A 25,838-nucleotide genomic window follows, 5' to 3' on the forward strand; every position below is an offset into this window, starting at 1 on the left:
TGGCAATTTTTAGAATATATACTTTAATGGTATTTTAATTATTTTGCCCTTTTATTTTGCCTTTTTATTGTATTTTAAATGCTGTAAGCCGCCCAGAGACCTTCGGGTAGTGTGGGCGGCATATAAGATAGATAAATAAATAAATAAATAAATAAATAAATAAATAAATAAATAAATAAATAAATAAATAAATAAATAAATAAATAAATAAATAAATAAATAAATGGAGCCACTAAAAATGCTGGACAGATATTCTTTAATGCTCAGGTGTATCCAAAACAATGAATGCTCATGTAGTTTCCAGAAGAGAATATAGTTTATAAAGCTGAGTGCAACCTTTGGGGTCTTACTTGCTACAGATGGTTCAGGCATAAACTGCCTCACTATGACTTGTGTGGAGGAAAAGCCCACATATGTTACATACTTTCTGGCCACCTGAGTTCTAGCTAACGTTTGGAATGATTGTTGACAAAGCTATTTTACATACTTTTAAGCAAATCAAAATTCTGATAAGCAAAGTAATATTTCATTCCAATCTACTAAGACATATCTGCACATACCTGAGTGGCCCTGGACACATGCAGAGATCCCTACTAACAACTGGGAGCCCTGTTCGTGTCCAAGGTTCTACTGTGGGCTGATTATGCTCTAGCTCAGGTCACTAAGCAAACATCCATATTTCACTTCTGCAACAACTGTTGTACAAACAAATCAAATGTTTCACTTAAGCTAGCTGTGAATGAATGCTTTATGATGGGCATCTTGCATGACCAAGTAACTGGTAGCAGCAAATTAGAAGAGTGAAGCTCTGTTACTGTGGAGAAAGACTGATTACTCTGAAGAATTCTTGGTTGGCTGATTAAGTCAGTAAAAGGACATAATGTGAAAAGTAGGAACCACTTCATGTCATATTTCTATCTGCATGTAAGAAATAAAAGAAGAAATGATCTATTAAAAACTGTTTCCTGAAAAATGTTCATGAATTTTATTTTTATTTTTTGTACAGATAGTAAAGACTATCATTGTGTTACCAAATGATAAAGATGATAAATGAAACCTTTCTGTACCATGCAAGTGGTTAGGCCTCAGTGGAACATTCCTCACTCAATGAACATGGACAGATCACTATATGTTAGCATAAGATAAAATTGGTGAAGATATGCTGAGGAGGAAAAGCCAATCAAAAAAGTCAAGTGCATCTATTTAGTTGAAGCAAAAACTTGAAGAAAAAAAAACCTATGAATTCAGAAGAAAAATGTAAAAACTATTTGTGCCTAGAATATCATATAAAAATGAGTAACGGCACACTCTGTATGTTTGTTATTTTGATTTTGCATTTGACTTTGTATAATTATGTGTTACACTGGTAATTGAACGAAGAGGCTACTTACCTGTAACCATAGTTCTTCGAGTAAACCTCTGTGAATTAACACAATAGGGTAAGTCCGCGCCTGTGCCGGGCTTCTCGGAACGTTCTAGAGCTTAGGAGAAAAAATTGAGTAATTAAGTGTTGCCCCTACAGCGCATGCTCCGGCCGCCTGTAGTCTCAGTTCCATTTTATCTGCCAGTGGTAAGCTCCTATAGACATAGAGCCAATTAAGCAGTGACGGACAGAGGGGAGGCTGGGCGGGAAGTGTGAATTCACAGAGGTTTACTCGAAGAACTATGGTTACAGGTAAGTAACCTCTTCTTCTTCGTCGTAACCTCTGTGAATGCACATGATAGGGTGCCTAGCAAGCCATCTTACTGGAGGAGGGCCGTCACTGAAGTAGGGACGTTAGGACAGCTCTCCCAAAACTGGCCTCCCTTTTAGCTCGAAGGTCCAGTCTGTAATGTTTTATAAAAGTAGAGGCTCTGGACCATGTCGCAGCTTTGCAGACGTCCACTAGGTTCACACCTCTCAAAAGAGCCATAGAAGTTGACATTGCCTGTGTGGAGTGGCCTTTAATAGCACTAGGAGGAGTTTTGCCTGCTATCTCATAAGCAAGAGTGATGGTGGAAACCAGCCACCGTGACAAAGTCTGAGATGAGGCAGCGTGGCCCTTGCATTGGCCGTGAAAACAGACAAAAAAGGTTGTTAGAAACACAGAAGTCTTTAGTTCGTGAGATATAGAACGCCAATGCCCTTCGTACATCAAGGCTATGGAGTAATCTTTCAGCTGGAGAGGATGGATTGGGAAAAAGCGAAGGCAAAACCAATGGCTGATTTAGATGTGAAATGTAGATGTCACTTTGGGCAGGAAGGCAGTGTCCAAGTACAGAACTACTTTGTCCAAAAATAATTGAAGATAGGGGTGTTAGTCCTGAGTGCTGCCAACTCATTAGCACGCCTAGCCGAGGTAATAGCTACCAAGAAGAGGGTCTTGAATGAGAGAAGCTGAAAGTCTGAAGATGCCAGTGGCTCGAAAGGCGGTCGTGCCAAAGCATGAAGAACGAGGCGTAGCGACCACTGAGGCAGAGGTGATCTGACCGTAGGGCGGAGGTTGGACAGGCCCTTCAGGAAGAGTTTCAGTGTGGGGTGTGAGAAGGACTTTGCTGCATCGGAATTGCGTGGTGTGCCACAATGGCCAATATGTAGACTTTAAGAGTAGAGACGGATAAACCAAGGTTGAACAGGTGTTTCAGGTAGTGGAGGAGATCCGATAAGGAGACTGGAGTAGACTGGAAACCCTTGGAAGAGGCGTACTTGCAGAAGCTTTTCCACTTATAAGCATAAAGGAGGTTAGTGGAGGGTTTTCTGGCTCTTTCTAGGATGTTTTGGATCATGGGAGAATCCTCCAAGCTGCCAGGTGGAGAGACTGGACATCTGGATGGTGAAGATTGCCATTGTTCTGTGTGAGAATGTGCGGGATGCTTGGAAGCTCGAAGTGATTGACTGCCATGTCTCTCAGTGTGGAGAACCACGCCTGGCGTGGCCAAAAGGGTGCTATGAGAATGGCATTTGCCGAGGTTTGGCGAATGCGGACTATGGTTCATTGAACAAGAGGGAGAGGAGGAAACATGTAGAGATGTGTCTCTTCCCACGGGACTATTAACGCGTCCCCTAGGGAGTCGTGGCCGCGACCCGCCCTGGAGCAGTATCTGGTGCATTTTTTCTTGCCGTTGGTTGCAAACATATCTATGTGTGGGGTCCCCCACCTTTGGCAGATTCGGAGGAAGACCGATGGATTAAGTTCCCATTCGTGGGTCTGTGTAGTTAAACGGCTGAGTGTATCCGCCAATTGGTTGTCTGCAGTCGAATCATGGACTGCCACTGGGAATATGTGATTGGTGTAACAGTATTCCCACAGGAGAACTGCTAGGTAAAGAAGTCGAAGGGAGCGGGTGCCTCCCTGTTTGTTTATGTAATGCATCATAGTCATATTGTCCGCAACCACTTGGATGGCTTGTCCGTGTAGAAGTGGAAGAAAAGCTCGAACAGCCTTTATGACTGCCCACATATCTAGCTGATTGATGTGAAGTCTTTGTTCCTGCATGACCAGAGGGCATGAATGTTGTGGTCGCCGCAATGAGCACCCCAGCCTACGGGGCTGGTGTCTGTTGTCACTTGGGCTGTGAGCTGAAGTGGTTGGAATGGGCGACCGACGAGGAGATGAGGAGCAAAAGTTGACCATTGAAGTTGTTGCCAGAGTTCTGGTGTCACCCTGAGGCATTTGTGTGGATCGTCCGTTAGTGGGTTGAACAATGTGAGAAACCATGCTTGTAAGGATCTCATTTTCAGTCGTGCATGCTGAAAAGCCGCGGTGGTGGAGGCCATAAGGCCGAGGAGGTGCTGGACATGATGGGCTGATACTGTCCTGTGAGGCCGAACCCAGTGGTTTGTTTGTCGGATCTTGGATATACGCTGAGGGGGTAGGGTGATACGTGCTGTGACAGAATTGATTGAAGTGCCTATGTATTCCGTGACCTGCGAGGGGTGGAGGTGGGATTTTGACTTGTTTACTTGAAGTCCTAGTGATCGGAGGGTTTCCAGGACGAATGCAGTGCTGTGAGCTGCATTTTCTTGAGAGTCTGACACGATTAGCCAGTCGTCTATATACGGGTAGATGTTTATGTTGTGCATGCGAAGATATGCAGCAACTGGGGCCATGCACTTTGTAAATGTGCGAGGAGTGGTAGATAAGCCAAAGTGAAGGGCGTAGAACTGATAAACGGTGTCTAGAAAACAAAAACGCAGATACTTGCGGTGATGAGGATGAATAGAAATATGAAAATAGGTGCCCTGGAGGTCTATGATGGTGAACCAGTCGCCCTGATGAAGCAGATGAAGTATGGTTTCTATTGTGACCATGCGGAACTTTCTTATGCAGTTTAGTGTCCGGAGATCTAAGATAGGACGAATGCTCCCGTCCTTTCTGGGGACAGCGAAGTATCTGGAGAAGAAATCGTCGGTGGCGTGCTCGTGGGGGACTAGTTCCACAGCATGTTTTTGAAGTAGATTGTAAATTTCTGTTTGTAAGGCTAGATTGAAGGTTGTATGTTTGATGCGTCCTAACGGGGGAAATTCTAAGAACTCTAGGTGATACCCGAACTGGATGATGTCGAGGACCCATTTGTCGGTTGTGATAGCAGACCAGTTGTGAAGGAACAGAGCTAGACGGATGTGGGGAGTTGGGTGATGCACCAGTATGATCGTGGAGTCAAAGATAATATCTTGTTTTCTTGGCAGGAGGGCGATAGGACTTATGCCTTTGACCTTGGGTCTGAGAATGGAAGGAGAGAGACCAGGAGGAAGCATGAGGGAGTTGAGATTGGGACTGCTGCTTGAACGGCCGGTAAGTTTGAGACGTAGAGGGTAAGTAATGTTGTGTACTGTATGGTTTACGCCATTGGTAAGACTGAAACTTCGGCTGCTGGTGTATAGTGTAGGATTTTGCTGTCTTTTTCATCTTGTGGAAACTTTCCATTGACTCGTCAGTCTTGTCATTAAAGACTCCAGTGGTGTCAAAAGGAAGAGCCTCAATTCAATTCTTGGCGTCTTCATTGATGCCTGATGACCGAAGCCAGGCATGGCAACGTAGTATTATGGAAGATGTCATAGACTTAGATGCAATATCAGCAGAGTGACGTGAAGCTAGCAGTTGGTGTTTAGCTACGTTAGTTGCCTCTTCAAAGATATTGAGCAGAGGTCGCACTCTGTCCCAGAGCTGGTGTTGATAGGCAGCCATAGCTGCCTGGTAGTTTGCCACCCTGATAAGAAAGGTGGTGAAGGAGTACATCTTCCTGCCGAGGACGTCGAGCTTTCTACCTTCCCTATTGGAGGGAGTAATCTGTGCTCTTGAGGATGCCTTAGATTGGTTAGACTGGACGATGATCAAGTTAAGCACTGGGTGCTTAGGCAGAAATGCCACGTCCTCACCATGTGTTTTGTAGTAATTCTCAACTCTACGAGTGACTTGTGTAGAGGTGGTCAGGGTGGACCAAGACTCCTTGATCGTGGCCAGCAAGGATGGAACGAGGGCGATGCTGAGTGGGGGTGCTTTGCCCTTATCAACAATTCCAAAGACGAGATCCTCTGCAGAGGGAGGAGTCTTTTCAATGTCAAGTTTGAGGGCCTTTGCCATGCGAGACACCATCTGAACATACGAAGAAAAATCTTTGGCAGATGCAGGGGCATGAATGTCTGAGGCGCCAACCTCTGAGGGGGGCCCTGAAATGGACTCATTGTCCGATTCCTCAAGAGGGGTGACCAAAAGTGCTGTCGAACCCACTGTGAATCCCCTTTCTTCCGGTAAAGACGGCGGAGGTGGGGAATGTGGTCTCTTCCCAAGAGCCCTGGGTTTGCCCGTGAGCACGGTCGACACTGTGACAGCTGTAGACTGCCTGCCTGCGGCGCCGGATGGAATGTAAGGCTTGGCCCCATGGTCATGACCGGCCTGGGGTTTATGATGATCTGGCCCCGATTTATCTGTGTGTTTTCGGGCTCTGAATGTTCCTCATCCCCCGATGCCATAGCGAACCCTCTTGCGAGAACGGTAGGCTCCGTCCTCAGACAAGGAATCAGAATCACTGTCCCTTCCTCGGTGCCTATGACAGTGGTTGAGGTCAATAACATACGAGTCCTCCTGGGAAGCTCTGTCTTGGCGTCGAGAGGGCCGAGGTAGGATAACTATTTCCCGGTAGGGGCGTCGGTCCCGAGGCGAAGAAATATGCTTCGTCTTCGCTGTTCTCTTACGGGGTGGAGAAATTGGGCTCGGAGAATGGGAGACCACTTAAGACACCCGCCCAGTCGAAACAGGGCTTTGTAGGGCAGAACCAGCGCTAGATATTGGTATGCCATCTAGCGGGTTAGGGCTGGGCGAACGGCTCTATGTTCCCGCTGTTGTCCGTGGTTGCCAGGGTGGGAGAGAATCTCCGTCGTCTACACAAGACTTGTGTGCGTCCTCAACCTCCTCCAAGATGGGGGAGGGGGCGAATTAGGGATGGAAGTGACCAAGCAGTGGAGATCATCCCCCTTGCGCGCCCCGTCTTTCCTAGGTTTTAAAGGTGCTTTCTCTTTCTTTTTCCTTGCAGGGTCCTTGGAGGATTTAACCGACTTGGAGGATGGTTTGCCAGCGGGAGCCTCTTTAGATGTGCCCTGAGCGGGATTGCTAGACAGATCAGTTGGCGGTAAGGCTGCTTCAGATTTTGATGACTTTTTTTTTTTGCAGGTCTTCCCGGCTTAGGAAGTGGTGGTGGGGAGTGGATTGGTAGAATCACCCACCCTGGCCACAGTTGAGTGGGATGGAGATATCTCCATGGCGGTAGGCTGGGAGGCTGAGAGCGTGGCGTCCCAGAGAAAAAGTTTAAGCCTTCGTTGTCTGGCTCTAAGAGCCGCTCGTGTGAACTTCTTGCACTCCTTGCAAGACTGCACCAAATGCGCCTCTCCCAGACAGAACACACAATTCTCATGTCTGTCCGAAAACGGTAGTTTATGGTCACACGAGGTGCACTTTCTAAAGGGGCCCGAGGGGGACATAAATCAGGGAGCCCAGAAGGAAAACTCACGGTAGCAGACCAGTGGAGAATCGAGAAACAGTCTGAGGTCAAACCAGAAAGAAGGAAAAACCAAAAGCGTAGTCAAGTGTACAGTCCAAGGTCAGGCACAAGGAAGGTAGTCCGATAAAGGGGCAACAGATAAAGAGTAGTCATTTGGAAAAGCCAAAGTCGAACCAGGAGTACCAAAAACGGTTGGAAAGTAAGAGCTCTAGCAAGATAAATTCCGTACGCAAAGGCGGTAAAATGGAACTGAGGCTGCGGGTGGGCGGAGCATGCGCTATAGGGGCAACACTTAATTACTCATTTTTTTCTCCTAAGCTCTAGAACATTCCGAGAAGCCCGGCGCTGGCGCAGACTTAACCCTATCGTGTGCATTCACAGAGGTTACGATGAAGAAGTTGCATTTTTGTTCTGATTTGTTTGATGATGGTTTATATTTTATTGTTCCATTGAGTATAAATCATACAGAATGGTGTTGTAGCCAGATGGGCAGAATAGAAAACACACACACACAGAGAGAGAGAGAGAGGAGTTGGGTGCCTGATTCCCCACTGTGCATTGCGTATGAATCATACACTGACAAGTGTATGATCCATAGGGTTCCATCTAGCTCTGCAGTTCTACGATTACTGTTTTATTCATCAAGAGGGAGAAGTGAATTTCACCAAGATCACCAAAGTGCTATTGGAACTATTAATTATCTCTGAGGGGTGCATATCCTGGAAAGAAGCTGCATATATCCTTTGCAACAGAGGTAAAGGCATTCAGCCATCTGTCCAAAAAAGTGACAAACATATACAATCCCTTGGATCACATATTAAAGAGGAAATTCAGCTCTGTCAACAATTTGGCAATGGAGAATGTTCAGGGAAATTGTGGAATCTCTACTAAACCACAGAACCCTATTTATAAATTCATGAAGCTTGAATAATGTTCCTGCATTGTACCATTCAGTGCATAAAAGGAACAGGGATGATTATCAATGGCAATTTAAAACTAACAAATTTGCCATGTTGGTAACTTGCAAATTCTCTTCCAACCCAGTGGACCAAATCCTCTTGTGCAACTACGCAAAAGCCATAACTGTTGGAGGCAAAGTCTCTCAAGTTAATCATGCACGTCTATTTCATGCTGAGCCACACAACTCAGTATGTAACAGGCAATGTCAATGGAGAGTTCATAACTTGTCATTTCATTTCCAAAGGTTATGATGGTGTTTCTACTAGCAGTGTAGTTAGGTAAGAGAATTTTGCTTGAAATTTACTAACACTTTGAGTAAAATTCACCAAATAAATGTGAATGGATGGATGAACAAGCAAACAATGTTGTGGCTTCCAACATTTTAAAATGTGATGTCTAGTTCTGAAAAGTGGGAGTCTCACAATAAAGTTTATACAATAAAGCCCATAATCCATAAAACAGCAGCTGTGAAGAAGAGATAGAGAACTAGACATTCATTAGTTATCTGAACATCAGAAGGCCCCTAGGCTGAAATGCAAACTGTTCTGTAATATTTTGGCTGTCTTGAAGGAGTTCTAGAATACACCAATTAATCAGAGCTGACTTTTTAATTTCCTATGACATATTGCAATAAATAAGATTATTAAAGGCAGCCTAATCCATCTGGTGTACAGAGGTCATGATTTAATTAGGATTTTTATATATCAGAAATTAAACTGGGAGCAAAAGAAATGCCAAAAAGTAACAGAAAACTTTGATTAGACCTTTACAGCTATTAATAATGTCATACTTACTGCTCCCATGTCTTCATAAAAGTAATTATCCTGAGGCAAGTCAGAACCAAGCATATTTTGCTTGTTTACCAAACAGTCTAGACTGTCCGACTAGTAAAGTTCAAGGCAGGTTTTAAAACTCTGTATGTCACCTTCCAGGTAAAACCAGAGGAGTAACTTGCCTTTCTGCTCAGAGAATGTGAACCCTTCTTCTGCCATTAAGAAAAAACCTCAACAATTTTAGCAATGTTCCTTATTCTGTTGTCCAAGCATGCCTCAATAGTCTCATCTAGTGCTATGGAGTTTCCTTAGATTGAGAAAACAATGCAAAAAGAAATGATTGCTACATTGGCCATTGGCATTGAGTTCAAAAAGCTAAGAGTTACACTCTTATTTCCCCCTGTGCCACCTAACAGTAATGATTGCTTGGAGCAGAAAAGGATACAGAACATTTTGGCATGTATTAAAGGTAAGTATGACAGACCTGAATATGTAGCCCACTTATGTAGGGGAGAATGTTGCCTAACTGCTGTGGCACAAAAATTTGTCCTAATGATTACAGACATCACAACATTGGGCTTTAGCTGAGCAGATAGTAGGTTACGTGGGTTCAGGCCAATGGTCTTCACATCTTTATGTGGGGAAGTGAGGCTGAGATCAGAAGCAATGTTCTCCTGCACCATGCACCTGTAATGGCCGAGGAAGGTACTGTATTGACTACATCAACACATACATAATGCCAGTAAGAATTTTTCCTCATATAGAGTTCTACAAGCATACCTCAGTGTGCATATATATGTGTAAAAAGCATTACCACTGTGTAATATTAAATACTCATCACAACAACCCTAACCCGGACTATCAAAGGTTAGCCCAGATAATTTTTTAAAAGTGTACTTCTTAAAACTACTGAAATTAAAACTGTGGTGAATCTCCAGGGAAGGAAGGGGAGGAACAGACACTAAGAAAAGAAATACACCAGGGATCACTAAATGCAGGCTATCTCACTACCACACCTGAAGTGAATGTACATTGTACAAGCAGAAGCACAAATGCTGTGTGAAAAGTAATCTTCACTTCTTGGAACAAAGCTTCTTGTGTTTGTTGGGGGGGTGTACCTATTTTTCCACTACAATTTAAACAAACAAACAAACGAGGAATTCCTGTTCCTTGGAGAACAATGGAAACTCGCGTATCGCAGGTACCTGACCGTAGTGATTCTCCTGGCAAACAATGAAAACAATAGTCATGAGACCCGTAAACTTCATTTTTTGGTTATTCTTCCAACACACTTTTATTGTATTCTACTCCTTTCCCTTGACATCTGAATTGCATACATTTTTGATGCATAAAAGTGCACTGATGATCACAGGGACAGCCCATTCAAAAAAAAATGTAACTTTTAAATTGGAATTTGGATAAGTACCTAACTTGGCATACTTGTAGCAAATCCTGTTGTTTGGATAGAAATTGCATTAGAGCTAGCCTATTGAATCAATGGGGATTTAGTGAGTCAATTCCTCCATAGTTTACAGTGATTCAAACGGGCTACTCTAACTGCAATTTACAATTAGAACAGGCCTATTTGATTCAATAGAACGTACAGCTCTCCACTGATTCAATGGGCCTATACTAGTGTGATTTACTGCATCAAGCAACAGGATTTTGGCCAATGATTATGAGAATGAGGAAATCAATGTTAAATAAGGACTTTTGAATTTCTTGGACCAGCACCCAGAATTTGTCAGGAATTTTTCCAGTAAAGATTCTGGGGTTTTGCTAATAAACCAAACTCTTCAAAGGAGGTTTCAATTAAAAACAGATGGAGTATGACATCATTATATGCTTGTGAGGAAGAAAGAATAGCTGGAAAGGGCAAACTTCTGTGGCAACTGTAAGGGATTAGGAAATTGGTACATTTGTGAGAGGCACCCTGGACAGAGTCTAACCAGCGGAAATGCTACCAGTTCCCTTAGTCCTTGAGCTCCCATGGAATTGAGCTATGCCCACCCACTTCCTCTTTCTTCCCCACAAGTAGATAATGGCTGCCATAGACTTTATTCCCCATCAATACTGAACTGAAAACTCCTACAAGGACTTCAATTTCTTGACAAAGAGCACCAGAATTCTGGCTGGGAGAACCTTTGGTGAATTCTGAGGACTCACGTCAAGAAATACATACATCCTATGGCTCATGTTACATATTCCTATCATCTTTGTACTGAAATTTATAAAATGCAGGGCGGGATGTGTAGCCTGCATAATTAACTTGTAAATCGCCCAGAGAGTGCTTGAAGCGCTATGGGGCGATATATAAGCAGCACAGTTTGAAATTTATGCCATTTTTTCTCAAGAGATTAAAAATTGAACATTAAATCAGCATTATATTCAACAAATAGGATTCTCAGGACATTCCAGGAAAGGCTGGTGCCCACATTACTTTGTATCTGGACAATACAATTACATTTTTTGATGAAAGATTACGAGTACAGATCCTTGATCTTTACAGAAAACAAGAAAAATCTAACTCTACCTGAAAGTTCTTGCCGGGGTAACAATGCAGCACTTCACAGTGGAATTACTTCCACTTTAGGCTCTGTAATACAATAAAAAATTTTGCTGGCTCTTATACAGTGTTTCTTTTAGATCTTCTCAGCACAACTATTTACTTACTCTCCCACTGGACAGAACAGATGGGATTAGCATCTGGTGCTTCTTCAATATAGAAAGCCCAAGAGATAATGGCCAGCTAGAAGCAAACTATAGTAATTCCCCAAATGACAATAAAAATATATTTGGTTGTGGAGTTTCTGGTAGGCATAAAGCTAAGGAGAAACTTTGAATTAAAAGACAGATCAACTGTTTGGAAGATTGCCCACAAGCACGTCCTTCTAAAGTAACAAGCACACAAGCACATTTTAAATGTTTTTTTTCCAATAAGCACATTCTCTGCTCATCATGAACTGTTTAAAATAATCATGATGAGGTTAAAGCACACTACTAATATAAAACATAAATGTGCGACATACCAAAGTAAATGACATGAATGCAGAATACAGTTAAAAATTGTACAAAGTACAGAAAATTTGTGCAAGAAACATAAGTAACAAGATATGTAAATGACACCATATTACTGGCAGAAAATAGCAAAGACATGAAAGAACTACTGATAAAGATTAATGAGGAGTGTACAAAAGCAGAATTATATCTGAACGTTAAGAAGAGAAAAATCATGACTACAGAAGAAATATGTACTTTTACAATGAAAGCGCCAATATTGTTGAACATTTTGTATACATTAGTTCAATTATTTTAAAAAATGGAGAATGTAATCAAGAAATAAGAAGACTGAGATTTGAAAGATCAGATGTGAAATAAATAAGGGAAGAAAAATCCTTAAGTGTCAGAATGCATTGCTGGAGGCCAAGGCCAAGAAAGCTGACAGAGAAAAAATCCATTTACTTGACATGTGATGTTGGAGAATATCTTGGATCACCATAAAATACATGAGTTCTACAAATCAAGTTTGAACTTCTTACTAGAAGCAAAAATGACTGAAGCTAGTATACTTGGGTTTATAATAAAAAAGAGTCACTAGAAATGACAATAGAGTAGACTATGTCTAGATGGGCGGCATATCAATGCAATAAATAAATAAATAATGCTAGGAAAAGAAGAAAGCAGTAGGAAAAGAGGAAGAACTAACACGAGATAGATTTATCTGATAAATGAAGCTATGGAATTCAGTTTGCAACATCTAAACAGGACGCTTCATGACAGAACTTTCTGGAAGTCATTAATTCATGCAGCCAGTAGAAGTGGGAAGTATATTAATGGCATTTAATAACAACAGGTGATAAACCACTATTTGAATGAACATACAGGAAAAATGCTCTTATCTTACTTCATAAAGCAGCAATTTTCAAACCTTTCGTTGCAATGTTCTTCATATTTATTAGAAGATAATCTGAAGAGTCACAATTTCACAACACCAATGTCCTTCATCTTCACTGCAAAGTTCTATTGCATCCAGCAGACTGTTTTCAAGTTTCTCCTTTCCACTTGGTTTGCAAATATTTTTACATGTATACACAGTGTACAAACATGTAAGGAGATGCACAATGAAGTTTTAAAGTACAAGAATCTTAGAAAAACTATTAGACACTTTAATATATTCCAAAAACAAAATATAAAATCAAGAGATCTGCTCTGCAGGCAAGCGCTGAGAAATTGTTGTTTAGTCATTAAGTCGTGACCCCATGGACCAGAAAACGTCAGGCCCTCCTGTCTTCCACTGCCTCCCAGAGCTGGGTCAAATTCATATTGCTAGAAATTAGGCTGAGGAATTAGGCTACTGGAAAGAGACAGATCCCAGTTGTCCATCATTGTAGGAGACAGGATGAAATCTGTTAACCAAGACTTCCAACTAAGGCTTTTTGTTTAATGATATTATTACAATACAAGTGAGATCACGAATAAAATCACAGAATAATGGAGTAAGAAGGGGCCCATAAGACTATCAAGCCAAACCCTTTGCTCAATTTAGGAATCCAATTTAAAGTATACCTGATTGATGGCTGTCTAGCTTTCACCTGAATGCCTCCAGTGTTTGAGAGGTCACCATCTCCCAAGGTAATTGGTTTCACTGTCATACTGTTCTAACAGTTATAAAGTTTTTCCTAATATTCAATAGAAATCTGGCTCCCTGTAACTTGACTCTTTATTACCTGTCTTACACTCTGAAATGACTAAGAACAGATCTTGCCCCTCCTCTGCATGGCAACCTTTCACGAGGTCCAGATAGGCGGGGTACAAATCAAATCAAATCAAATCAATAAATATGTAACAATGGGGGAATACTCCATTACTGAGCTTGACGGGGGGGGGACAATGTGTTGCCTGCATAAAGGAGCCTTGTGATGCAATGAGTAAACTGCAGAACTGCAGCCAAAACTCTGTGCATAACCTGGGTTCAGTCTGAGGTAGTTGGCTCAAGGTTCACACAGCCTTCCATCCTTCTGAAGTCAGTTAAATGGGACTTCTGGTTGGGTGGCGTTAGCATTTGGCATTGTTGAGATGGAGCTCCAAGAAATTTAGTTATAGCTGGTGATGAAAGGTAAATCCTTTGAGAATTTTCTACTTATGAGAAAGCTTCTCTGCTGACAACAAGCTTAGAGAAGAGGAGTTTGTCCTGCAGGATACGCCCAGCATCTGAGGACTGAACAGTATTTTACAGCTAATATTCTCCCTCTCACATACGCAAGATAACATCAGGCAAGAAGTCAAGGTGCCAGCTGCTGGAATGTTAATGAATATTGTCTTTTCTTGTTATTAAGTATTCCTTCAAGAAACTCTGACATGAGGCTCTTAAGGAACTATCTGCACAATATCAGTTTTTAACTCTGTCTGTTGAAGAACACATCATTTTAAAGAATAAACCAGAGGTCAATCACAAACCACTAAATACTAAAACACTAATAATAGGACCCTGAGTTGCTGAACTTTAGTTTCATTAATTGATTCCACACTTCCACGCTCTGCTTCTCAACAATATAACAACGCAGAGATTTTCATCTTCAATCAAAACCTATAGAGAATCTACAGAGAATGGAAGAGCCTATTTTAATAACTGATGAGTCATCTGATCAAGTACTTGACCTAACTTTATTTCTCCCAGTGCTGCAATAGGTGCTGAGATGTACTCCTATGTCCATTATCCCTGTTTCTGAACTTAGAAAGAAGTGCAAGTATACTGAAACTTCAGATCATTTACTAAAGGACAAACCTCAGAGTAGCAAGAGTGATAACAGAACACAAAGAAGGAGGAGGCAAACTAAGATGACAGACTACACCTGGAGACAAAAATCAAATGGCAAAGAATGGCCATGTAGCTCAATCATTGATTTGCCAAATACGGTCACTGATCAGGGACATCTCCCTTGAACAGCTTTTCAAGTGATGACTTTGGCAAGCTGAGAACGGAATACTTTATATCCCCTCCATGTAATATGGCTATCCCTGCAGAAATGTCCACTGAACACAATAATACCCAAGCTGAATACCTAACAAGGCTCCCTATCTTCGATGAGAGTACAGCCAAGGAACTACAGGGACCAAAGCTGGCTATACACAATAAGTCTCAGTGTAATCAAGCTCCAACCCTATCAGAAGGAGGTACTCACTTCCCTCAAAATATTATCTTGGAAATAAGGGACTCAGAAAAGGATATAAAAGACCTGCTGAGATGTTTGGTTGATTTAATGAAGGAAAGGGTTATTCCATCTACAGATGATCCTTTTGGACACAGTGGAAAACCAAATGCCTCCTTGTGGGCAGAAGCTGATGAAAACTTTAATTTATCATCTAACACCATCCAGAAAATCGCTAGCCTTTCCTATGAAGAGGTACTGTCTTGTGTTACACAGACAAATCAAGGTTGGTCCTTGCCCTCTAGGCCGGACCTAGATAAAGTGAATGGTGAAACTACCACCAAAGAGACTATATCAAACATACCCAAAAGAAGTAGTAGAGAGGAACAGGTGAAGTTCAAAGTTAAAAAGAAAGACAAAGCCTCAAAAAACAAAAGGTTAACTAACTCTGTAAGACAACCAAATTGCAAGGTTAATAAGAACAAAGGTAAGAAGGGTTTCAAATATCTTACCAAAAAAAGGTGAAAGGATGGATTTTAAACCCTTATTTCAAATGCTAGATGTAATGCAAGATGACCTAAGGAACAAAGATGACAAAATAACTCTGCAGCAAGGAAAAGGAAAAGCAAGAGAAGTGTCTTCAAAAGAGAGAAATCAATGGCACACATTGAAAACGGGGGAGAAAGCCAAAAAGTCACCAGCAGAGGAAGGGGAAGCACACTCTCTACTCAATGGAAATTCAGAGGTGATTACAGCCAAAGTGGAGAGTAATGAAGTTGGAGGAAACAACAGCAGACAAACCCCAGTGCTGATACGAGACAGATATGCAACAGCTAAGAAAAGAAGGTGAATCTATAAGAGACCCACATATATGTATGGAAATACAAATTATTCTGCTAACTACAGAGCAAATTTAAAGGCGGATCTGCAACTCATTGATTTTAATCAGGCTAGGCACAAAGATTCTAAACCATGTCCAGTGGGATTATAGCAGCTATGAGGGCACACCCACCTGGAACGTATGTACTGACCAAATAGTGGTTTCAATGAACCCGAGTGCTTAAACACCAGCACCATGAAACTTAGCTGGATGCCCCAGAAATGTTGCATGGAAATGTTGTTGTATATCCAGATGTTAAGACTGAGGCCCAAAAGATAGCCCCAACTTCAAGGGCCTGATTATTGAAAATCCTTTCATGGAACATGGTCGATTGGGCCTCCAGACAGAGTGACCCAAGAATACTCGATTATTTTACATGATATAATTGCAGTACAGGAAACCTGGAGCATTGATAATATTAGTTTGAATGGCTATCTGGTTCTTAACAGCCTTGCAAATCCTAGCAATGGAAAGGATAATCCAAAAGTGGGGATGGCTCTAATGTTCTCTACTGCTTTGAAGTCTAGGGTCAAATGGCTTCCACCTTGTGACAAAATTGCTATGGTCGCCTTACTTGTTATCAGGTCAAGCGCTTATTTGATTATCAATGCTTATATTCCTCCGTTGTCTTCCAAACATCAAACAACTCAAATGTGGAACCAATTGGAACATTATATTACAAACTTAGAATCCATAGCCCCCAATGCATACGTGATACTTATGGGAGACCGGAATGCAAGAACTGGATCGAACAATGACATCTTTTACTCTTCTAATTCCTGGGGTACAGACTCTGTAGAGAACTACACCGTGATTAATTATAGAACATCAAAAGATTTGAAGATCAACTATAGTGGGATATGCCTGGCATGGATGGCAGAACAACTTACTCTTTATATTGTAAACGGCAATGAACTGTTTGATAACTGTGCAGAATTTACTTTTGTATCAGGAAGGGGTAGCAGTGTGGTAGACTATGTGTTAATTTCTCTATCTTTAACCAGATTGGTTAAGGAATTTTCTGTTGGACATAGAACAGATAGCGCTCATTTACTCCTACTTTTAACCTTGTCACTACTAAATCCAATACACCTTCCCCGTGAGCATCATTTAGGTGACACTGTCTTATCTATACGGTATAAACGCCTAATTTGGACAGATGAAGTTAATGTAAAAGCCTCCAGTTTCCTAAAATCTCCTCCCAGTGAGAAATTAAGAAACTTAATAACAGCACCTACAGAATCTACCCTGGCTTTCATCGTGACAAACTACAACTCCCTAGTTTTAACAATACAATCTGTTCTAAGCCCAAAACAATCTCACGCCCATAAACAACTGGAATGTACTCTCCTAAATGGCTTGATAAGGAATGCTCCCTTTAAAAATAAAAACCAACTTAGAGAAATATACATGCAGTATAGGAAGAAGAATCTGGCAGTTCTCCCCCAGGAGTACTATGTAGTTAAAAACCAATATAAAACCCCGATTGCACAGAAAAAGAAACAATCAATTCAAAAACAATGGAACATCTTGTTAGACTCTGTGCTAAATAAAGATTCTAAGCTATTCTGGGCCTTGGTCTCCAGGATGCCAGGTGCACGATCAGGATCAGCTTGCTGTAGTATCCCAGCAAATATATGGGAATGGTACTTCACCCAAATATTTGAGGAAACCAAACCCTCACAAACTGTTAACATCATATCCCTAGATCTAAACAAATTGCCAAACTGGGACCCAGTAAGCAAAAATGAAATAAGGGCAGTAATAGCTTGTCTAAAATCAGGGAAGGCACCAGGATCCAATCCAATATGCAGAGTCTTTAAAGACCAATGTAGGCTGGTGGGAGACACTTTCATCAATGTGCCCCTATTACTATACACAGATGACATGGTTATCATGTCACTATTAACTAATTCTATGTGCATTTATGAGTTATTGTAGGAACAACCTATTAACAATTAAGCTAAATGAGTACTGAGCTTGAGGGGGAGCAATGTGTAGCCTGCATAATAAAAAATTGTAAACCACCCAGAGAGTGCTTTAAGCACTATGGGGCAGTATGAAAACAGCCCACTTTTTTAATGCAACAGTAAAAATAGATTTTTTATTTCTCTGGAAGCAACAGGGACATACTAATTTATTTCAAACTGTTACACCCCTGCTTACCCTTGGAGAGCTCAAGACTGCTAACAAGGATAAAACAATAAATTAATAGTTTAAGACCACCCTCACAGTATCAATATAAGGCATTAAAATGTGCTTCAGTTCATTTGTGTCCTTGTTCTGTCAAAATAACAGGACTATTATTTAGTCATAGGATTCACATAATCCATAGAGCAGAGGCGAAGAGTGTGCCGTCCTTGGCTGTCAAGTTGGAGGAACAGATGAAAGAAGGGGAACATCAGATGAGAGGGTCTGTAGAGGAAAAGGCGGAGATTTGAAGGCTGAGGAGAAGGCGGGAAAGACGGAGGTTTGTCTGGTAGAAGGGGAGTGGGCGGAGCAGGAGGTGTGGGAAGAGGATAAAAGCGAGGAAGGGGTGGTGTGGTTCAGTACTGTGGTGGAGGAGTATGAACAGAAGAAGCGAGAGGAAAGAAAGCGTTTGAAAGAGTACACACTCAAGAACTCTTAAGAGACTTTCCTAATCTGAAGGTGGGAGGACTCCTGCCTAATCCGGAGAGCGAGACTGAGAGACCAAGAAGAGTGGTAACCCGTGAGTGGACTGTCATAGTGGCACCAAGAGAAGCTGAGCTGCGGCGTGAGTGGGGAGAAACCCATTGTCCATTTCCTGAGGGTCCCGACAAAAGGGGGTGGGTAAGACACTCATGTTGTGAGACGATTTGTGCGATCAGGAGTGCCCCACCCCCGCAACTGGAGGACAAGGGATGGCGTGGAGCACAACCCCGTTGAGTACATGGGACTATGATAAAAGTTATGTTAATGACGCCAGTGGCCTGTTGCCCAAGTTGGAACCGTTAATACCTTCAAGTGACGTGCTGGTGGATATTGGGGAAAATAAAGTTGATGGTTTGAAAGTTATAAAGACTAAGCCGTTGTTATTTCCCTCCGAAAATGAGGGACCGCCTGAGGGAGATAGCGAACCCCTTCACACTCTGGCAGCAAAAGGGACACACTAATTTATTTCAAACTGTTACACCCCTGCTTACCCTTGGAAAGCAACAGGGACACACTAATTTATTTCAAACTGTTACACCCCTGCTTACCCTTGGAGAGCTCAAGACTGCTAACAAGTCATTTGTGTCCTTGTTCTGTCAAAATAACAGGACTATTATTTAGTCATATGATTCACATAACCCATAGTAATGGATTTTCCAGGTAGACTTACAATGAACTAAACAAAACAACTCATTTTTTACCACAACAATAATTACACAAGCAAAAAATAGAAAAAACAGCATCCCTCACTCTTTTAGAATGATAAAATTGGCCATTTTCAATAACTGATCACCTTTGCTTTTAATATATATATATTAAAAGTATATATACACAATATGACATTTTAGACAGTTTATTCATGTATTTTCATATTATGAAAACCTGCAACTTTCAACTGATAGTAAGTTATACTGGTTCAACTGATTGTCTATGGTGCATGAAACATGGTAAGTTCAGTATTATCTTACAGGAGCTCAGTTGAGAAGTCTTGTCCCAATGGTACATAAATCTGAAGTACCAGAAACTGCTGGATCAATCCAACTAGAAAAAAAAATAGAAATTCATTATGTACACACTGTGTATCAACAAGTATTTAGTACATGAAGAAAGATACAAGTACTGTATTTTTCCATATGTAAAACGACACTTTTTCCTAAAATAATTAGAGAAAAAAATTGAGGGTCATTTTATACATGGAAGGCAGCAGGAGGAGGCGGAGACTGAGGCAAAGAAGCAGCTGGACTCGGCCGCTTCTCACTGCTGCCCACTGACTGCTGCCACCGCCACCCAATTGCCCCCTCTAGCGATCATCTCCTTGCGATCGAGCAGCAGCAGCAGTCAATGGGCAGCAGTGAGAGGCGGCCGAGCCCAGCTGCTTCTTTGCCTCAGTCTCCGCCTCCTCCTGCTGCTGCCTCCATTGCTGGTTGTGGGCTCAGGCCTTTGATACCTGCTTTTCCGTCCCTTTTGCTAAGTCCCGGATTTAGGAAGTGGCGGGGACAGCAGCGATCAAATTTTCATATTTGGGGTTAGAAAAGGGGATTGTCTTATAAACGGAAAAATTTGGTATTTTCAGCATTCCCTGGGGTTCATACAACATATGAAAGATATTTTTAAAAACATACAACTGGTGGCTTAGGTGAACTACTTGTTTTATTTACAGTGTCTCACATTAACACACACACACACACACACACACACACACACACACACACACACACACACACACACACACACACGAGAAATACTCACAGATGTACACATAAGTATACGTTCTACAAGGGCACATAGAACTCAGTTTAAAGAATAACAGATGCATTCCTTCAAGGCAAAAACTCTCACATAGGACAGATTTAAATTTTACTTTAAGGATATAATAAATAATTTTTTTCATCTTTGATGGAAGGGTGCACTGACACATCAAGACACCTTACTGAAAAAATGCTCAAGTATTATGAGAATTTTTCCTCTTATTCAAAACAGCATATTTTTGTCAATAGCACCATATACTAAAAGAAGACCGCTAACAAAACAAAAGAAAAACCTGTGTCATTTTTCTATTGAACACTTATATTTTATATTTAAAAACTCTTCTATTTTGTACAAAACAGAAGCTTTCTGTGGAAAACCCACTCATGTAATTTTTTTAAAAAAATAAGTGCTATAATGTGAGAAATGCATACAAATTCTAAAATTTCATGCAGTGGGTAGAAAACTCGGAGCATGCCAGAGCAAGAAGAATATTTAAACACATGCCCTCCTGCACTTTGTCAGATGAATAGAACACTGGCTATACATCTTAATTATACAAGTTGGAAAAAAGTATATATTTATATTCGAAGAGATAAGTTTCTTTGAATACTTCATAAAATATATTCTACAAGGAGGGAATAAATTTGGGTCCTGCCCAATGTTCCCTCTAATTTTCAGCTCCACTGGGCTCCGCCCCTCATACATGCAACTCTGTGCGCCCCTGCGTGGGGTCCCGCAGTGAACAGATCTAGAGAGGCTGGAAATGACTGCTGTGGATGCACTGAGGAGGAGGAACGCTGCACGGAGGGGGATGGAGTTGCACGCAGCCGTGCACCTCAGAGGAAACTTGGTCTTGCCTATGTGGAGTGTTGTCCTTTTTCACCTCTAACACTCTCTTTCTACAAATTTTTTTCTGATTTCTTCAATTTTTATTAAGAATACTCTTCCAGTATGAATAAATAGAGCAGAGACCCACCAAACATGTTTAATGAACCCTCAAGCAATTTCTCTGATATTTGCCTGTTGTTAACCTATTGCTTCCCTGTCAAATCTTTACAGCTTATTTTAAGGCTTTAGTTATAAATATGCAGTAATTACAATATATGATAAAACTCTAAATATATACAAAGTGGTGTGAGTCAAAATATTTCTTCCATTCTCTGCAAATCAAGGAAAATGGAAGCTGTTTCTAAACACAGAAATTGCAATGCAGTCTTAGTAATTAAGAGCTTTCAAATTAAGACCAAGCACTTTGTTGTAACCCTGCCAACAAACATTTCAAACTTCCATTTCTCATAAAAGATGCATTAAATATTTAGAGATCCAAAAATTTTACAGCAGAAATTTACAATTAATTGAATTCATAAGCATTAGTGCTGTAGCATCCTTTAAAATGCCTCATTTTTTACACTGCAAATGTTTGGAAAGTTGACTGGTAATTATAAAATACTGTTCAAGAATATATGAATGTCCTCATTAACGAAATACATCACATGCTGGTGAAATCTTATGGCCGAAAAAACCCCAGATATTTAACACGATATGCAATTTAATTTACAACAATAAACGTTTAAGTAGCTTCTTGCCTTGCCTCCTTAACCCACTGAATTTCAGATCTTTTTTCTTTCTCTCAAAAAGCTTCAATACAGAAAGACTTGGCTTATACAGAGAAACCAGATTTGAATCCCTGTATTTAATTAGAAAAGTAAGGTACGTAGTAAATTCAAAACTGTCATAACAAACACAAGAAAAAGAACAATTCCATCTCCATTAAGTATATTATTTGGTTGAAATGTGGGACAGGCAATCTTTTGGGCTTTAAGGACCTCATACACGCAGAAGGACTCCACCCAATATCATGATGTACAGATGTGGGGAATTTTGGCTGAAAATAGGAGACTGGGTGGAGAATAATGTTAAAATCTCTCCTGCCAATCCTGATCCAGATTGCCTTTTCCCTACAGCTTTTATACATCGCTTCCCTGTACAGGTAAGAATTTCATACCTAACACAAATACAAAGGGTTGAATTTCGGTTTTTGTTGCCATGTGCTCTTAAGCTAGAATCAATTTACAGCAACTCTAATTTAAGGACTGTTTTTATCAGTTCTAGCCTAAGTGAGTTCCCATGCTGAGCATGAATTCAAACCCCTATCTATTTCATTACTACACACAAAAGTCAGTACAGTACTAGTCTAAATTTTGTCAGTTTTTCTGCTTATACAGTATTTTAAAACACACACACATCTCAGATTTAATATAAACTGAGCTGTCTCCAATACCAGGACCAAAATGATAATGCCATCATGACAGAAATGGAGCATTAATCAATACAGATGGAAACAGCAGCTGATAAGCAAATAGGAAGGTTTGTGAAATGTTATGTAGCTCTGTCATATAATTACAAATTACAATTCTATGAAACACCAGCAGAAATAAACATAATACAAATACATGCACTGACTACAAATCCAGCAGATGTAAAAGTAGATTAAATGTTTCACCAACTTCATACTCTTCTAAATTCTACAAAGAAGCACAACATTAATATTATATTAATAATAACTGCTTTCTTTCAAGTAAATTCTGACTTATGGCAACCCTTTCCAGGGTTTTCTAAGTAGGGAATACCCACAAGTGGTCTAGCATTTCCTTCTTCTGGGGGCACCTGCAGCTTGCCCAAGGCCACATAGTTTGGTTCTTATCCCAGGAGGCACAGTGGGGAATCGAATTCCCAACCTCCGCAACCAGATATGTAATTGGAGAAACTTTAAAATGGAAGCTGATGAATGAGGATGAGATTGTAATAAGGGGTATTGATTATGAGTTAGCAATGAAGGAGGATTAAAAAAAATTCAAATTTGCCATGAAACAATTATTATTATTATTATTATTATTATTATTATTATTATTATTATTATTATTATTATTATTATTATTATTATTATTAATTATTGTCATTGTAAGCATATACAGTGGTGCCTCGCTTAACGAGCGCACCGTACAACGACGAAATCGCATAGCGATCCCTTTTTTGGGATCGCTAATGCGATCGCTCAACGACGTTTAGATAGGGCGAAACTCGCTTTGCGAAGATCGGCAAGCGTTTCGCTTACCGATCTTCGCAAAACGAAGCCCCGACGATCAGCTGTTTGGCGGACAAAATGGCCACCGGAAGCCCCAAAATGGCTGCGCGCAGCGTTTTCGCGCCCTCCCCTCGCTTAACGAGGGTGCGAAAATGGCTGCCGGCCATAGGAAGCATCGCTGAACGGTGAGTTTTCGGCCCATTTGGAATGCATTAAACGAAGTTTAATGCGTTCCAATGGGTTTTTTTGATCCGTTCAGCGATGTTTCACTATAGCGAAGGTTAATCCAGAACGGATTAACCTCGCTATACGAGGCACCACTGTAAACATACAACGAAATTCACAGACCCAGAGATCAGACACATGCACACACATAAAATTCCCCAAACACTCCCCACCCACTAAAAGTCCCCCACTAAAAATACAAACATCTACACCGCAGGCCAAGTAACACAGTCCAACTAATTATTCACTACTGGTGGTCTTTAAGCTCATTATTAATTGCAATTATAGCTCTGGGATAAAAACTATTGAGAAAATGTGTGGTCCGAGTCTTAATTGTTCTATATCTTCTGCCAGATGGTAACAGTTCAAAAAAAGTTATAAGCAGGATGGGAAGAGTCTCTCGGGATGCTATGTGATTTCCTTAGACAGCGGGATGTGAAGATGTCATCCAGGGTTGGTAGCTGGAGCCCGATGATATTCTGGGCAATTTTAATGGTTCTCTGTAGAGCTTTTTTGTCCGCTACAGAGCAACTCCCAAACCATGCCAGAATGCCATAGGTTAGGACACTCTCAATGGTGCTACGATAGTATGACAGAAGTAACTGCTGAGATAAATTTAACTTCCCGAGCATTCTCAGGAAATACAGCCTCTTCTGTGCCTTCTTCATTAGCATGTTGGCATTTATAGTCCATGAGAGGTCCTCTGAGATGTAAGTACCCAGAAATTTAAAACTACCAATTCTCTCCACTTCCTCACCACTTATGTACAGTGGTAAATCAATTATGAGTTCTTTAAGTTTTTTTGATGTTAAGTGTGAGACGATTTTCTTTGCACCAAAGTATCAACCTTTGTACTTCCTTTCTATAAGCAGACTCATTGTTCTTATTTATGAGCCCTACCACTGTCGTATCATCATATAAAATACATGATTTACTTTTTCCACCATCGTGACTACATACATGGACATACTTGCAGCATACTGATGAACACATGCATTGTACATACTTATAAATCACATATTCCAAAATAGCACAATAAATACAAAAACATCTCTTGGGCGTACATGAATTCAGACCACATGCCAGTTGTTATAAAACTACACGAAAAGTAAAATTAAGAACACGAACACCATGGCTAAAGAGGAAATTAGAAGTATGAGAAGTATAGGAGCTGAAGAAGCCTGAGAAAGTCAAAGAACTACATAATTAGAATATTTTGAGAAAAAGAGAAGTGTGAATACTAAGAATATGTGGGAAACCAATGCATATGTTGTACTCAGCAGGAAAGATAAAGTTGGTTAATATGATATACAGTGGTGCCTCAACTTACGAACTTAATCCGTCCCAGAAGATTTTCGCAAGTTGAAATGTTCTTAAGTTGAATCAGCATTGCCCATTGAAATGCACTGAAACCCAATTAATCCGTCTCGGTTCTTTTTTGTTTGTATGTAGAGGCTCCATTTGTAAGTCGAAGCATTAGTTCCCAAAGGAACTAATGCAAAACCAGTTAATCCGTCCTCTACCACACTAAGGGGAGATTTTTTAAAAACCTAAAATGACTTAGATTTAAAAAGGGCAGGGAAGGAGGGAATGAGGGAACAATGGGGAAAAGAGGAAAGAAAGAACGAAGGTCATCACTGGGGCACACAGACCGCTCAGACAAAGGTTTGTGCTTTTAAGCACAAGAAGAAAGAAGGCAGAGAGACAGAACACAATTGGGGGGGGGGGAGAGTTTGGAGTCTAAAACACATTTTAAACCCACACATGCTAAACCCAAACATTTTACACCAACACATTTTAAACCAAACCTAGCAACTTTTAAACAAAACACATTTTAAACCAAACCAAGAATTATTTTCTGATTTTAAAACCAAAAGACTAAAATACATTTTAGAGCACACCAGCCAGCACAGACCCTCGCAGAAAGGGTCTGCAAGACCCATCAGAGCACAGAAACATACCCCCTGACCTAGTACAAATCCAAAAATCTTAAAAAAAAAAAAAAGCAAAAAAAAGTACATACAGTACAGTGCCAAGCAGTCTGAAGTCTTTCTCCGTATCCACACTCTCTAACCACCGGGGCAAGTGAGGCAGCAGACAAGCAGCCTCTTCGCTAGCCAACGGTTAACTGAAAGTTCAAATGTCCTGCTTTCCCCGCCTTCTCTGCGTTTTCTTTTCGAAAGTCGAAGCTCCGGTCGCAAGTTGAAGCAAAATTTTGCAACCGGAGCTCTTCATGAGTCAAAATGTTTGTAGATAGGGGTGTTCATAAGTCGAGGCACCACTATATAGCTAAGGAAAAATTCCTACTTAATAGCTGTTATCAATATTTGTGACAATTAAAGAAAATTCTACTGCAAAAGAATTCA

At 40.8% G+C, this 25,838-nt stretch overlaps 1 protein-coding gene across 9 annotated transcripts in view; it reads right to left on the reverse strand.

The window, feature by feature from the left end:
* CFAP20DC (CFAP20 domain containing) overlaps positions 1–25,838 on the reverse strand; it is a 255,404-nt gene that overhangs the window by 185,380 nt on the left and 44,186 nt on the right. For 8 of the 9 annotated variants that reach the window (XR_013542793.1, XR_013542794.1, XM_078388811.1 and 5 more), the window contains one exon: positions 19,382–19,454. Coding sequence is in view for 6 of the 9 variants with exons in the window: in XM_078388811.1 (XP_078244937.1) it covers positions 19,382–19,454 (73 nt within the window). In the remaining 3 variants the exon portion in view is untranslated. Of the gene's footprint in view, positions 1–11,244; positions 11,308–19,381; positions 19,455–25,838 lie in introns of all 9 variants that reach the window. The other variant, XM_078388812.1, reaches the window with a different exon arrangement.

The sequence above is a fragment of the Pogona vitticeps genome, chromosome 2 (assembly GCF_051106095.1).
Source record: "Pogona vitticeps strain Pit_001003342236 chromosome 2, PviZW2.1, whole genome shotgun sequence".
Classification (NCBI taxonomy): domain Eukaryota; kingdom Metazoa; phylum Chordata; class Lepidosauria; order Squamata; family Agamidae; genus Pogona; species Pogona vitticeps.